The sequence below is a fragment of the Columba livia genome, chromosome 1, assembly GCF_036013475.1.
Source record: "Columba livia isolate bColLiv1 breed racing homer chromosome 1, bColLiv1.pat.W.v2, whole genome shotgun sequence".
Classification (NCBI taxonomy): domain Eukaryota; kingdom Metazoa; phylum Chordata; class Aves; order Columbiformes; family Columbidae; genus Columba; species Columba livia.
In genome coordinates, this window is record NC_088602.1 from 179,525,562 (window position 1) to 179,542,516 (window position 16,955).

The 16,955-nt window shown below is 39.8% G+C and overlaps 1 protein-coding gene across 2 annotated transcripts in view; it reads left to right on the forward strand.

The window, feature by feature from the left end:
* The window catches only part of NELL2 (neural EGFL like 2), a 156,511-nt gene that overhangs the window by 29,606 nt on the left and 109,950 nt on the right, over window positions 1-16,955 (forward strand). For both annotated transcript variants that reach the window (XM_005499911.3, XM_021284094.2), the window contains exons 4-9: window positions 4,563-4,736; window positions 4,842-4,938; window positions 9,659-9,731; window positions 9,906-9,988; window positions 11,040-11,168; window positions 12,420-12,522. In XM_005499911.3, coding sequence (XP_005499968.1) covers window positions 4,563-4,736; window positions 4,842-4,938; window positions 9,659-9,731; window positions 9,906-9,988; window positions 11,040-11,168; window positions 12,420-12,522 — 659 coding nt within the window. The remainder of the gene's footprint in view (window positions 1-4,562; window positions 4,737-4,841; window positions 4,939-9,658; window positions 9,732-9,905; window positions 9,989-11,039; window positions 11,169-12,419; window positions 12,523-16,955) is intronic.

The window sequence follows — 16,955 nt, forward strand, 5'->3', positions numbered from 1 at the left end:
CTTTAAAACTGTATTCAGCTTAAGAAAGGGACAGAAACTGAATTAGTGGCTTTTCTGTCCACTGTGCACTTGCACTAAGTGCTACCAACTTAACCAGAGAAGTGAAGACTGTTTTTTTTATTTATCACTCCCCAGCAAAATTGCCAGTCATCTCCTCCCTACGTGAAGCTCCAGATAGTCAGGGAAAAGGGCAAAGCCAGTAAGGCCTGGTGGTAAAGTGAGAGGTGGGGACTAGTCTTTTACAGGTATTGTGCAGTTGCCACTTGGTGTTTAGAATCCATCTGGGGATATTTGGGTCCATGTTGTTCTGGGGGGTGTACCAAGCAGTAAATACACTTAGCTAATGTTTCAGAACACTTTAGCATTACTTCAAAAAGAAAAATAAGGCTCACACTCCTGACTACCCTGTCATCATACCATGGAAAATAGCAAATAACACATTGCTGAATGTGGTGGCTGTGTGGCATGAATTGCTTTTACATCTACACTCAGCAGAATGGCTTACTGCTATTGTAGTCATAGTTTGCAATGAATAGGGTCTACTGAGTAGGATGTCTTTTTTTATGTTTTATGTAATTATACCTAACAAAAAAGTCATGACTTTCATATAAAAAAATCTTCAGATTAAGATTTTTATAAGCAATGGAGATATGGATTTTAAGTTTTTTCTTAAGTACATACTAGTCTTTAATTTACAAATGTGAGTTGTAAAAGTTAAAAAAACAAAACAAAACCACCAACCCACACTGTAATAAATTTCTAAGCAGCAGTCATGATATCTTGCCTTTATCTTCTAAAGCATTTGTCTACATGCTGGAAGTGGAAGTTGATTTTTATTAGTTGCCTGGAGTAAGAGTGGGCAGCTACAGTGTGCATTTGCTGTGTGAGCGGGGATGCCAAATGCGTGAGTGAGCCATCAAAGACTTGGCATTACCAACGCTGGCTGTAGCTGGAAGGTCCGTACGCCCCTCTTCTCAAAGGCTGCTACTACGTATACCAGAACCATCTGGTGTTTTACCTCCTACATCTCTAGCTTTTTGCTGTACATCCTGGCTTCCACGGTCTCCCTCGTGCTGGTCTGTCACAGCCTGAGGAGCAGGTCCTGCCCAGGCTCCTGCAGACCACGTGCCCTCTGCCGGGACGGACAGTAGCAGCTTCACAGCTGAGCAGATCTGCTGGCTCTCAGCTCTTATCCAGCAGTGATGATGGATGAGTGCTGGGCAGCAGAGAAAACATTGCTGCTTTCTGTCTGAAATTCCTCTGGGAATATGAAGATAAGCTCAGCCTTAGTCAGTACATCAGGGTTTGCTGTCTGACTGGTTTTCAAGCAGAGCGTCTTGGTGGCCTTGGCTGTTGCCTTTGCAATGGTTGTGCCTGCACAGACTTATCTGCAGAGATGTAACAACCTTTTTTCAGGTTGGCGTTTTGTTATCCATATGTCAAAGGTGGTAAACCTAAGCACATATCATCTCCCCACTAAATTAAATCCATTTGACCCAAAGTGTGTGAGGTTTTCAAGGGGTTAAAATCAAGTAGGCTGGTATTGATTAAACAGCCACAGAGATCATGGACATTAGTAAAGGGGGAAGCAGCTTCTGCTGTTGTACTGTCTTTCTCATTATGGTTTATTTTTTCACTCCAAGACCCATTTGCAGCATATAAGAGTGCCTTGGAGCTGTGGGGAGAGGCAGTAGTGATGTTAGTAATGGGAATTCTTGAGCTGATGCCCTCCCTGCAATGGCTGGGCTGGGCTTATATGGTCAAAACAGTGATTCAGCTGATGGGGTTCCCCTGAAACTTTTCAGTAATGAGATTCTTGTTTAGGAGAAGACTGCAGTATCATGCAGTTATGATGTCCCTTTGAAGTATGTCCTTTGGGAACTAAGATCACTCTCTTTTCTCTCTTGAAAGATTAGTAGTCCTGAGCATACAGAGAAGTGTATTTTTGTCACTATAAATGAATTTTTAAAGTCCAGATGTATTTGTTAATGCTTAGCCTGCTTTCTCAAAGACTCTTCCAAACCTCTGGAAGGCATGTACCCAAGTGTTACAGTCTCACAGATGGCATGAGAAGCCTCACTGGGGGTAGACCTTGGATTTCCACCCGTATCTGTCAGTGCTGAGGCTTGTCCCGTCTTTTGAGACTCATGAGACTGAGACAGAGCCATTTAAGTCCAAGCAGTTAAGCAAATCTAGAAAAGGGGAATAGCAAGCACAGTATTTTGAAAAAAATAAAGTGGAAACTTTCACTTCCCTGTGTCTCGGTGTTAGGGCGTTAGTTCAGGCTGAAGGGAGTATTGTTCCAGCTGTCATTCCACTTGCTTTTCTAATTTTTCTTGCAGCCTCTACAGATTATTAGTAAACCATAAATTACTCTCCTAATAATTCTCCTTATGGCTGTTATTTTCTTTTCTATTTTGATGCACATTTTCTCTAACAATCATCAAGCCTTTGGAAGGTAGATGTATTTCTTAGTTTACCAAATGGAACAACAAAAAAGATTGCCTGTGTATCTCCAAACAGCGTGTTAATCATAGTTAAAACAAAGCCCCAAGTGTCCCCAGTTGCTATGCAAAGCTGCACAAAAAGTTTTCCTCGCTTATTGCAGCATCATTGAATGTCAGCACCTCTCTCAGCAGTTCTTAATTCCTGAATTTTTTACAGTCTATCTTCTTTTGATTGGGAAATTCATGTTTCATTCTGAGAGATTTCCTTGTCTTACTTGCATAAGGGGGCAACGTGACTGTTCATTTTATACCTTCTGTACTGACTGTATGTCTACTGGTGTAGTTTGTTCCCTGCCTGCATCTTTGTGTGCTGGCATCAGTTCTCTCATTGAAGAGAGCAGAAGCTATCTCTTGGTTCTACCAGGAGATAATATTTCAACATATCCATCCCTTTCTTCTTCTAGATTGTATCTTCAATGGGGTGGAGATGCTTAAAAGTTGCTGGAGGACTCCAGTTCTCTAACGTTCCACTTCTTCCTTAGGTTGAGAGTGACCTTATTTTTATCCTTGAAGCTTGAGTTATGAAGGAGGTTATTAAGTTGAATGATGTCCTGCCACTATTGCCCATTTTTTTTTCCAGCCAGACCTTCAATTAGTTTACACTTCTTGCCAATGCAAAAATTATTTTTGGGCCACAAGGAGGTAAATTATCGCAGATTATAAAATATATTGCTGACTCTAGTGAACTACGGTGTTAATACTGGTAAGGAAGAATAAATTACCCTTTACCGGTTTTGCCAAAGGGTAATTGTTATTGTGCTGTTGCTAGGCATGTTCCACTGTGAAACACTGTGAAGGAAGATGTGCAGTGAACCCAACCTCTTCCTAGGGAAAATGATGGTACAAGATGGCTTTGATTTGGTCTCATCTTTGCTCTTGAAAACTGCAATCATTTTCTTGTCTGTTCTTTAATATAGAGACCTTGTTCAAGTAAATGACATCACCCTAAAACACATGTGCACTCAGATTGCAAACCACTGTCATGCCTGATTGCAGATGTAGCAGCAAAAACAGACAAAAATGAATTGTCCGTTCTCTCAGTTGTGCATCTCGCCACATACAGTGTTATTTTCCTTGCTTTTTAGCTGTAGGCTGCATGTGATTATTAGAGAATCCTCATTTCTGTTTTTCTTTCCTGTTTTAAAAACAATTTTTTTGAGGGGGTGACTTAAAAATGAGAAACACAGTACTTAAAAGACAAATGTTTTGTCAAGCTTGTTCCCAGAAGAGGTCTGATATACAAGAAATAGGCCTATCTAAGTACCAAGTTTAGTTATGGGATGATTTTTAAATTGATCTGCTGGAATTTCACCAGCAAAACTTGTGTTTGCAATGTGCAAATCTAGTGTATGGTGGACTTATCTTGGTACAGCTGCAATACTGTATTTCTACCATGTATATACATTTATACATGCATATACGTACGTACATACACACACATGTTTATATTAATATATGTGCACACACACCAATACACATACTGATTTAACAAAGCAGATATGTAGACATTATAAATTGTTCTGAAGAATTAGCACTTCTCGATTTTGTATTTCTTCGGAGAAATTTCATTGCGAAACATGGAAGGGGTGTTAACAGTACATCGAAAAGCAAACAAAGCAGTGTCCAGTCTTGGTTCTTGCTTACTTCCCTGGTTGGTAATGATTAATGACGTCCTTATCACAAAACTTGGTGTTGTCTTCCATGCGTTCATGACTTCAGAGTATCCTTACTGTGCTTTTAGCATATGAGGCATTTATTCACAATAGGGTAGCTATATTTCCAATCATATTGTGTTACGAAAAATAGTTTCTTAGCAGAAAAAAAATTTGGCTTGTGATCTTGTGTACTTACATGACAGTTGGAACCTGCTGCTCTGTGTTATTAAGAAGGATGCAGTGCAAATCTGGAAAGTGTCTACTTTCATCTTTGTGTCACCTTGCTTGTTTTTCCCTCTCTTTTAAATTGTCCCTGCATCATAATGAGAAGTTGTATTATGTGAAATGTTGCTGTGCTGATAAGAATGGTTCGCGACATGATGATACATTTGTGGTACAGGTACCTGGAGCTGGAAAGCAGCGGTCATCGGAATGAAATCAGGTTGCATTATCGTTCAGGCAGTCATCGCTCCCACACAGAAGTATTCCCATACATTTTGGCGGATGATAAATGGCACAGGCTTTCCTTAGCCATCAGTGCCTCTCACTTGATTTTACATGTGGACTGCAATAAGTAAGTAAAGAGTGTTGTTTGGTAAGTTATCACATTTGGAACATTCCAGCTCTGAGTAAATTAACTGATGACAACTTGGGACTTTGTTTTGCCCTTCCTTTTCAGAATTTATGAGAGAGTGGTGGAGAAGCCCTTCATGGACTTACCTTTGGGTACAACCTTTTGGCTGGGACAGAGGAATAATGCACATGGTTATTTTAAGGTATGCATTCTCTGAAAGGAAAATAGTGAGCTTAAATAACAAAGATTAAGGGATTGGAGCATCTTTCATAGGAGGAGAGGCTGAGAGAGCTGGGGTTGTTCAGCCTAGAGAAGAGAAACTCAGGGTCAATCTCATCCATGGGTATAAATACCTGAACATGTGGTGGGAATGAAGATGAGGGATCCACACTCTTCCCAGCTGTGCCCACTGACAGGCTGAGGATTAACAGGCAAAAACTGAAACACCCAAAATTCCATTTGAACATAACAAAACAGTTCTGCCGTGAGGTGGGTCAGAATAAGATGAATATGGAGCTATTCAAAAGCCATTTGGACACAGTCCTGGTCAACCTGATGTGGCTGATCCTGCTTGAGCAGGGGAGTTGGAGTAGATGATCCTATGAGGTGCCTCCCTACCTCAACCAGTCTGTGCTTCTGTAATCATAATAGTTCTGAGTGTTGTGTATCAGCATATCTGATGCAGTGAGCTGTTTCCATCAGACTGGACTGCACTAAAAGTTGCAGATCTGCATGCATAGGGCTCGGTGTCACCAAATGACACAGCCAAGAGCAGCCTAAGACAGGTGAAGGTAAATGGCCAAGTGCAACAGAATTCCAGGAGATAAATCATAGAATCGTTTTGGTGGGAAAAGACCTTTAAGTCCAACTGTTAACCCGACACTGGCACTAAACCATGTCCGTAAGAAACTCATCTTCACATCTAAACACCTCCAGTGATGGTGACTCAACCAGTTTCCCTGGGCAGCCTGTTCCAATGCCTGACAGTCCTTTCAGTGAAGAAATTTTTCCTGATATCAAATCTGAACCTCCCCAGTGCAACTTGAAACCATTTTGTCTTGTCCTATCACTTGCTACTTCGGAAAACAGACTGACACCCTCCTCGCTACAAGCTCTGTTTCATAGCTAGCTGCAGTTTTTTGTGCATGTCACAGAACACTGCAGTCTAGGGAATTCCAGTTTCATTGCCTTTATGAGACTCAGATTTCATCACAATATCTTCTCGGCTCAGAAATGAATGAGATGACTAGCATCAATGAAGAGAATGTTTTGTTTTGTTTTGTTTTTTTTTTTTTTTCCCCAGAGGAAGAATATTTGCACATGCTTTTTTTGCTTACTGCTTCTGCTTTGACACACATATATAGCATGCACCTGGTGTTTAGCAAGATGGAAGAAGTGAATGCTATGTTGAACTGGAGCGTAAATTTTGGTTCCTCTGAGCCCATTAGGTGGCAATCATTGGTCACAGGACCTATCAGTGGTTTGGCCTCAGTCTTCTCTGGAGCTGCTTTAACAAATGATGGCATCCCTGTGGATCCCTTCGACACTATAGTCCCGTTTTCCTCCTTGTAGATATCTTTTTACTTCTGCTGCAAAACAGAATTGATGATATTGATCACAGACCGAATAACTTTTTAAAATATGGCCTGCTAAATCTTTTTTTCAGTGTAAAACATTTTGACTATGGTTTTCACAGCAAGTTCTGTGCTTTTGTGCCAAAGTGAGTTTTTGGAGGTTGAAATACTGTTTGCTATACTTAAATGCTAATTTATGTCCTTGTTGTGTATGAAATACAGAGGTCCAGTGGGGCACTCAGATTTGAAAACTGAAGCATGACTTTGGTTTTATTTTTCTTTCCTCCGAAAGACTAAGAGGATGTCTGTTAAACAAGATGCAAAATTGTATTTCTGTTTTAAATAAGCAGTTGACTCCAAGAATAAAATCAGAAAATGTTGATACACTGCTTAAATTGATCTCAGATACACTTTGTTTATTGTACATGCTTATATTAATAATTAATAGTTTTAAAAATATTCCTTTATTTTTTTGTTCTTTCTCAGTTTTTGACTTGATTATATTCTTCTTTCTGCCAAATCATGTTCACTGTGAAGAAGCTCATTAGATGTAGAATAATAAGTACTCCAGTAGTGGACTGTGTTTTTTGTTTCTTTCTTTTCAAGAAGGATAAACTTAAACAAAATACCTGGAGAATTTTGCCTCAGTTACAAATATAAACCAGCTTAACAGAAATACAGAAATGGACAGCTGTTAAAAGAGCATTGATATAGCTAAAACATATTGTGATAAGTGATTTCTTTAGCATAATATAGTACCAGTGGTCAAACCACATCTAAAAATGTGACATGGAAGACAGGAGATTCACTAGTTTAGAAGAGGAGGACTTTCAAAACTTCCTAGTGTTTTGGAGAGCCTATCTTTTTAGACACTAGCTGTGGGACAACTCCTACTGATCTGATTTTGAGAGGTCCAAGTGCTTAGCTATTTCCAAAAATTGGACTGCTTTGAGTGATTAAATGGCTTGTCCAGAGGGATAAAAGTACTGTAAATCGTTAGTCATTCTAAAAAGATTATTTGGCTGTATTTGATTTTGGACCTCATATTGCTACACTAAACCAATGTGCCAGGAGATATATTCACTCTGTGTTGTATTTGTACTTGTTTCACCTTAAGGTCTGAAGTCTCTGAGAGCAATAATGGCTATCTGATTTCTGGTACCATGTAACTTCTCTCAGTACCTGGCATCCAGTAGTGTGTTAATTTGAACCCCTAGATTCTTTAGGAGCCTGTGCAAAGCCTCTCATGTACTGTCAGGAAATTCTGGTTTGGGAAACCAGTTGGGGTAGATCTCACAGCTCCCTGTTGTTATTTTGGGAGAACAAAAAGGAACCTGAATTCCTGACAAGTGGCAGAATCAGCTCATGTCACAGCTGTTATATGATGAATAACACTCCTCAAATAGTTGGAGGAACTTGACGGTTAATAGCTATATGATCTAGATACTGGCTAATGTGTTCAGAGAGTTTTAAAGTTGAATGGGTTGGACCCTGCCTTTCCTCGTTTTCATGAAAATGTCTTAACTTGGGTTGACATGAGTTTGAAATTGATGACTCCAAGGAAGGAAGGGAGGATAAATTAATACAGTGAGGTTTTTGGTGTGCTCTTTAAGGAGGTCTTTGCTCCTGACTTCTAGAACATGTGCTGTGGGAAGTCCTGATGTGAAGCTCTGTCTCAGGCACACTTATTTTTTTCGCTGTTAGAATCATAGGATCATTCTGGTTTGAAGACACCCTTAGGCTCGAGTCCAAACATAACCTAACTCTAGCACTAAACCATGTCCCTAAGAGCCTTGTCTGTGTGCTTTTTAAACACCTCCACAGTGACTCCATCACTTCCCTGGCAAGCCTGTTCCACTGTTTCACCACCCTCTCTGTGAAGAATTTTTTCCTAATATCCAATCTAAACCTTCCCCAGTGCAACTTGAGGCCATATCTTCTTGTCCTACCACTTGCCACTTGGGAGAAAAGACCAACACCCTCCGTGCTGCAACCTCCTTTCAGGTAGTTGTAGAGGCTGATAAGGTCTCCCCTCAGCCTCCTTTTCTCCAGACTAAACAGCCCCAGCTCCCTCAACTGCTTCTCGTAAGACTTGTGCTCACCAGCTTCATCCCCCACCTCTGCACTCTCTCCAGCACCTCAATACTTTTCCTATAGTAAGGGACCCCAAACTGAATCACTGGAGTTCCTTGTGCAACACTGAGGAGCATCCAGTAGCCCTAGATCATAGCTTTGTTGTTAAGGTGTAAAGGTAGGCATGGTACTTAAGTACCCTCTTAGTTGCTCTCCAATGACACCTGCTCTCCCCTGTAGGTCACTTAGGTTGCTAAGTCACTCTATGTCATTCACTGGAGGTCAAAATTCTGGTTCTTTGATGTTGCAACATCTGTATTAAACACCATGTGTATGTGGATGAAATGCTGACTTTTGCATTTAGTTTGTATTGTGCTCTTAGTGTCATGAAACATTATCAGTATGTTGTAATTATTTTGCTTTTCCTCCTAAAAAGGAGTTTTGGAGATGCAGGGAGGGAGTCATGAATGAAAGTGACATCTGGAGTGAATATGTTGGGATAGCTCACTTTGAGGTTACTATTTGGCCTTTGCTTTTGGAGAGCAGCAAGGTGGCTGCTAGTTGTACCTTAAGGACTAAGGTTGCATGTAAATTCTGCCTGCAAGCATGGGATCTATTCTTCTGGGTGAAACTGGCCCTTTCCAGATGGTATAGTTAAATTTCATGCTAAGCTTCCCATTCCCCCAAAGTCTTGACGACATGTGACTCAGCAGCTGTGTAACAGACATGTTGTTTCTCAGCATTCTGCGTGCTTTATGAAAAGATCCCGATCAAAGTCATAAAGGGTTTGCATGAATGTCCTTTCCTGACTCAAGTTTCTTTAATCTTCACTTCTGCTTGACAGTTATAGCCTAGTGAAACATTTGCATTTTATTTAAAAGAGTTTCAAAGTAACTGAAACTGCAGCTGTTTTTCAAATTACTTTTAAAGGTCATTTTCAAGCTTTTCTGCAATGGCTAACTAAAAATAACAATGAATTCAAAACAACCAAACTCTTGCCACAAAATTACATCTTGACATTTAATCTCATGTCTTTAAAATTATTTGCTTCTTATGTCTTTAAAAAAGATTCAGCAAGTCTGTATTAGTACATCTATTTTACTTTATTCTTCTATCACTGCATTTGGTCCAGGCAAGAAGCTGTGTATTTATAAGTATTGTTTTTATTAGGCAGTTTTTCTGTGCAAGCTTTAATGTTTTACATGGTGAATGAAAGACATAATTTTGACAGGTAAAAGTAATGCATCCTTTTTCTCCCTCTCCACTTACACATAGGGTATAATGCAAGATGTCCAATTACTTGTCATGCCTCAAGGATTTATTTCTCAATGCCCAGATCTTAATCGCAGTAAGTCTATTAATTCTTATACGATAAAATGAAAGGTGTGCTTTGTGCCTACTTTCTCTCCTACGGGCTTTCTTAAAACCTTGAATTTCAGTGTATCGGTTGTCAACTTTGATACCATTGAACCTATTGTGACGACATGGGAATTTTCTTAATATACGTATTTTGTTATTCTAGCATGTCCAACTTGTAATGATTTCCATGGACTTGTGCAGAAAATTATGGAACTACAAGACATTTTAGCCAAAACATCAGCTAAGGTAATGGTTACTAGGAGCCATGGCATAGAAGAAATGAGGAATCTAAGGCTTTAATTGCTGTGTTTTTAATTTTTTTGTGCATATATGGGGATGTGTGTGTATCTGTAAGATCCCTGCATGATATGTTTATATAATGTTTCTATTTGTATATCTGTGCTTAGTGTCTGTACATACAAATTCTCAGTTCAGAGAGCTTTCTTATGTTTTAATATTTGTATAGAATCATATATTTTAATAATAAACAGAATCCAAATCCTTGAGTAAGGAAAGAGCTCTTAGATATTCATGCTCTGTCTATTAAGCCAAAAGTCAATAAACCTAGAATGAAGTAGGTTACTGTGCTTATAGTGCTTATTGCATCAAGACTTACTGGTTGAAGACTTTTCTAGACCTGAGCTGCCAAAGGCATATTCAGACAAAATACATGCAAGACAAGGAATTGATAATCCAAAGCAGCTTTTTATTTTTTTCCGCCTCAAAATATCACATCAAAAGCATTAATATCTGCCAGTGAACATAGACTAGTCTTCTGCTTTTAAATGTCAGTTTTTTAGATGTCTACACGAATTTTGTTACCTGGCTAATTTGGTAAATAAATTATAAAAATGACTTGGTTGAAGTGGAAGAACAGTTACTAATATGTTGGTTTGACCTTTACCTCCACTTTTGCTTCTTTGGTCAAGTTCAGGTCTTCTGTGCATAGCCTAATTTCTGCAAGTCATTGACATAGAGCAAGATTCTTGATCAGTTCACACATAGAGATAAGAAATCAGGAACCATACTAGTCTTGAACTAGTCACTTTTTTCATGTTGCCCCTGATGTTACTAGTGAAAGATGAAATACACTGTGTCTTGCTTCTTAATATCCATCTCCTAATGACTGGTGGTTTAATGTATTTGATAATAATTGTTTTAGTATTTTTGACTGCATTTTCCTACACGTATTCTCTCATCTGCATGCTTTACGATAAGGAGGACAGTTTCAATCATGTCTATACTAATGTGAAAACCACTTACAAATTCAAAACTTTTTTGTGAACTGTAAATGCAGTTGTCCCAAGCGGAGCAGAGGATGAACAAGTTGGATCAGTGCTACTGTGAAAGGACCTGCACAATGAAAGGCACGACTTACAGAGAGTTTGAGTCCTGGACAGATGGCTGTAAGAACTGCACTTGCATGGTATGGCTACGATTTGAGTGGAGGCTCAGGAACTCTGGTGTTTCCTCTGATTATGGTGTTATTGTTATAGAGACAAATAATGAGAAAATGTCCAGGTGTGTGCTAGGTAGTAACAACAACGAAGTGCTAGATAAGCTGTTCTAGATCTGAGGAATAGTATTAATAAATAAGTTTTCCTATTGTTGCAGCAGCGCCAGCATTTGTAGCTCTCCTATATCACCATGGGCAGATGCTATACAGTATAGTTAGCTATCATGTTATTCCCATGCACTGAGTTGCTGATGGTTTTTCTCCATGCTTTTTGTCACTATGAACACAGGCTCTTTCTTAGTAAATGATTTAATATATCCCTTGTGTCTGATTCTCATTGGTTACCTTTGGTTACATCTCAATAAGTAATGAAGAGTAAAATGTCAGGGTCATACGCATACTCTGTTATATCGTGAATGAGAAAGATTTGTTAGGTGTATGGAAGATTACCAAAGGTATCACAGCTCCAGAAGTGATTGGAAGTATCCTTTCAGGTCACAAACCATGGCATCTTTGTTATTGTCCATTCATGTAAAACACATTAATACCATTTGAACTCATTGAATGCCTAATCCAAAGACCATTAGAAATTAGTAAAAAGTGAGTTGTTGTCTGTACTGCACCTTGGATTGATTTGCTGCTATCTGTAATTTGCTAAATGGTTCTCCTTAAGCTCAGTATCATTTTGATATTAGTATTTCTGGAGGGATATTAATTTTTCTTTTGATGTTTTGTGGTTGACAAGAAGACGACTTAGTCCATGGTATCAAATCTGGCTGATAGCTTTTAAAATTCTTTGAATTTAGTGTTAAATGCATTACGTATTTTTGCCTCAGATTTTTCTTGCAGCTTTATTATAAATGTACTGTCTCTTATGTAAAAGTCATAAGGCAGAGTATTGTTCTCTAAGCCTATTATTTCACATTAATATGTCAGTTTACTGCTGATTGGCAGAATGTTTTACCTCCAAATAGATTTGCATCTAAAGAAGTTTTTTTTATCATTATCATCTCAAAGAACATATCATATATGTCTAAAAGATTGTAAAGCTATAGTGTCTGTTCTTGTAGTTATTAAAAGAACCATGTTAAAATGTCTTTTTTTTTTGGGTGTTGTTAGAGAGTTCATTGAATTGAAAATAAATTTTTAAGCTCCTGTGTTAGAGAATGTCTCTGCTCTTGCTAAATATAACTACCAGTTAAGCACCTTTTATTCTTCTAGAATGGAACTGTGCAGTGTGAAGCTTTGATTTGCCCCCATTCTGACTGCCCGCTTAACTCTGCCCTGGCGTATGTGGATGGCAAATGCTGCAAAGAATGTCAATGTAAGTTTTACTGTGGTGCTTCCTTAGAATTTTTTTGTAATCTGTAAAGAAAATGAACCTTCCTGTAAACATGTCAGTGAAAGAACTGGTCAGGGGATGAAATATTTGGGTTGAGGAATCAGGGAACTTAGACTTCGCTGAAAGATTTTGGGAAGTGGATAACCAGAATGTTTTTATTATTCAGGTGGGGGATATTTTACTTATTTTAGTAATACTGAGGTTTTTTTTTGTTTAAGCATATATATTTCTTATCAGTGTTTAAAAACTAAAAAAAAAAAAAGTTATTTAAAAAAGTTTCTGTAGACTTCCATGGTCTACATTTTTAGACCAAACTGCTAGAAATTCAAGAACAGTTGCCTGGTGTTTGTTTTGACTGGTGTTTCTAATACCTCTATCACAGGAAGAATGTACTTTCAACCTTATGTTATAACACTAGAAATGGAGGTTCAGATTTATGATTCTTCTGTAATTAAAGGGAGAGAAAACTCATACTAGACCCAAGAGATCAGCAAAAACCAGACACCTAGAAATGTTATTTCACAAAAGGTCAGACAGAATTATACAGAAAACTGGATAGAGGAAATTTAATATTGTAATTTAAGGCTGGTGATTACCGTTTGGTTTTATAGCATTTCGGCGTTGTTGCAAATAGGACCAGAGAAGGGGAAATTTAGATTTTAGGTTAGTCACTATCTATATGGACTGTATAATACTTCAGGTTGATTATGAATGTTTATCGCACATGTCATATTTATTTTAGACTGTGGTGGAATCCATTCTTGAAATTGAGCATGAGATGCACACACTTCTTTATTCTGCAAATGCTGAGATTTTTCTGTGTGGTTTCATCACTCTTCTACTGCTATATAAAACTTCTTACAGAGTATAGAGAAATATATAAGTGGTTTAAGTGACATCTTGTAAGGTAAAATTCAGGAATACATTTTGTACTCCATTGATCTTGCTCCTACAGGAGTTTATTAATATTTAATTGTGTTAGAAGTTACACAAACCATCCCATTTTATGAAACCTTAACTTACTCGAGTAGGTTAATTCTAATTGAGAGGAAATGAAAATACTTTTTTTAACCAGCTACACAGAATTTCCATGCATATTAGATGGCTCAGGGGATTGGTAATTCAGGGACGTGAGATGTGTGGAGTTCAAGCCTCTATTTATATCTTGGACCATATTGGCAGAGTTTGATATCCTGGTCCTCTGAAGTGTGTTTTTGTAAAGTACCACCTGTGAATTGAGTTGGGAATTCTTCATCCAGATGTTAATATGGAAGTGCTCACATCATAAGACTTCTTACAAAGTTGTTTTTCTTGGGAGCCTTGAGAAAGGTCAAGAAATGTGAATAAGCATATGGACACGGACCTTGTCATAAAGCATTACTGCTTCTTCCCGTTAACATACAGTTCTGGTACAGCACACTGAAGTTTACTCTGATATTGCCTTTTTGATATTCTTAATGTTATCAAAAGCTTTTTAGCTTCCAGTGCAGTTAATTTCATGCCACTATATAACTTAATTTGTAACTAGTATGCATATATGTAACTCTCTTGACAAACTACCAGAAAAATGATTAGATCAAAAAATAAAACTAAAAAATTATCTTGAAAAAATATTCCTAATTTGATCTAGGTTGTTTAAAGTGTGTTAAAAAAAAAAAAAAAAATAAAAAAAATCAACTTTTTAAGTGGCCGGCTCGCTGGAACCAAAGGATGGAGAGTGTCAATTGGAGTCCCATTGACAAGGTAGTTAAATTCCAGTGAAAGACTGTAAAGAGTGGAAGTTAGAGGCAATGGAAACTCACTCATCTTCCAGGCCAGTTTGTTGGAAAGGCTGAGTTGTCACTGAGTTCATAGATATGTGCCAGCTGTATCCTGACTCCTTGTTATCTTCATCTCAAGGTCTGAGCTGACTGTGGTGTCAAGGTTTAACCAGGACACTGCGGTCAGTGTGCTCAGTGACCACAGTTCTTGCTCAAGGGTCAGAGCTGAAATCTACTATTTGGACAGTTTCTGAGAATAACTTGTTGTTGTTGTTGTTTTAAATTCTTAGAACAATATCAGGGGATGTGACATCTGACTAGATTATGCAGAGTGAACACAGATGGCTTATAATTGGGTAAGCTGCTAATTAGGGTGTGTTGCTCAAGGAGGCACTATCCTCAGTATTGAACAGTCAATCATAAATGCTGGTAAAAAGTGCTGCTTAATACACTGTTCTTTAGCTGTGTTTGTTTCAAGACAGAACATAGAATCATAGAACAATAAAATGGTTTGGATTGGAAGGGACCTTTTTAAAGGTCATCTAGTCCAACCCCCCTGCTATGAGCAGGGACATCTGCAACTAGATTAGGTTGCTCAGAGCCCCGTCCAGCCTGGCCTTGAATGTCTCCAGGGATGGGGTATCTACCACCTCTGTGGGCAACCTGTGCCAGTGTTTTACCACCCTCATTGTAGAAAATATCTTCCTTGTGTCTAGCCTGGATATTCTCTCTTTTAGTTTAAAACCATTACTCCTTGTCCTATTGCAACAGGCCCTGCTAAAAGTTAAGTCCCTGTCTTTCTTATTGGCCTCTTAAGCAATGGAAGGCTGCAATAAGCTCTCCGCGGAGCCTTCTCTTCTCCAGGCTGAACAACCCCAACTCTCTCAGCCTGTCCTCACAGCAGAGCTGTTCCAGCTCTCTGATCATCATGTGGCCTCCTCTGGCCCCCTCTCCAACAGGTCCATGTCTTTCCTGCACCAAGGGCTCCAGAGCTGGATGCAGGACTTCAGGTGTGGTCTCACCAGAGCAGAGTATCACAGTATGTTAGGGATTGGAAGGGACCTCGAAAGATCATCTAGTCCAATCCCCCTGCTGGAGCAGGAATGCCTAAGTGAGGTCACACAGGAACATGTCCAGGTGGGTTTTGAATGTCTCCAGAGAAGGAGACTCCACAACCTCCCTGGGCAGCCTGTTCCAGTGCTCTGTCACCCTCACTGAGAAGAAGTTTTTTCTCAAATTTAAGCAGAACCTCTTGTGTTCCAGCTTGATCCCATTACCCCTTGTCCTATCATTGTTTGCCACCGAGAAGAGCCTGGCTCCATCCTCATGGCACTCACCCTTTATATATTTATAAACATTAATGAGGTCCCCCCTTAGTCTCCTCTTCTCCAAACTAAAGAGACCCAGCTCCCTCAGCCTTTCTTCATAAGGGAGGTGCTCCACTCCCTTAATCATCTTCGTTGCCCTACGCTGGACCCTCTCCAGCAGTTCCCTGTCCTTCTTGAACTGAGGGCCCCAGAACTGGACACAATATTCCAGATGTGGTCTCACCAGGGCGGAGTAGAGGGGAAGGAGAACCTCTCTCGATCTACTAGCCACCCCCCTTCTAATACACCCCAGGATGCCATTGGCCTTCCTGGCCACAAGGGCACAGTGCTGGCTCATGGTCATCCTGTTGTCCACCAGGACCCCCAGGTCCCTTTCCTGTACACTGCTCTCTAATATGTAATTTCCCAACCTATACTGGAACCTGGGGTTGTTCCTGCCCAGATGCAGGACTCTACACTTTCCCTTGTTAAATTTCATTAGGTTATTCCCCGCCCAACTCTCCAGCCTGTCCAGGTCCCGCTGGATGGCAGCACAGCCTTCTGGCGTGTCAGCCACACCTCCCAGCTTAGTGTCATCAGCAAACTTGCTGATAGTACACTCTGTTCCCTCGTCTAAATCGTTAATGAATATATTGAATAATATTGGCCCCAGTACTGACCCCTGAGGCACTCCACTAGATACTGGCCTCCAACTAGACTCTGCACCATTGACTACCACTCTCTGGCTTCTCTCCTTAAGCCAGTTTGCAACCCACCTCACTACTCTATTGTCTACACCACACCTCCTCAACTTAGGTGTGAGAATGCTGTGGGAGACTGTGTCAAAGGCTTTACTGAAGTCAAGGTAGACCACATCCACCGCTCTGCCATCATCCATCCACCTTGTTACATTCTCATAAAAGACTATGAGGTTGGTCAAACGTGACTTATCCTTGATAAAGCCATGCTGACTGCCCCTAATAACCCTCTTATCCTTGATATGCCTTGAGATGGCACCAAGGATAAGCTGTGGCATTACTTTCCCAGGGACAGAGGTGAGGCTGACCGGTCTATAATTACCCAGGTCCTCCTCCTTGCCCTTTTTGAAGACTGGAGTGACATTTGCTTTCCTCCAATCCTCGGGCACCTCCCCCGTTTCCCAAGACTTGGCAAAGATGATGGAGAGCAGTCCAGCAATGACTTCAGCCAGCTCCCTCAGCACCCGCGGATGCATCCCATCTGGACCCATGGATTTATGGATGTCCAGACTATTTAATTGCTCCCTAACCCAGTCCTCATCAACTAAAGCAACCTCCTCCATTGACCTGGCTTCATCCGGGGTCTCAGG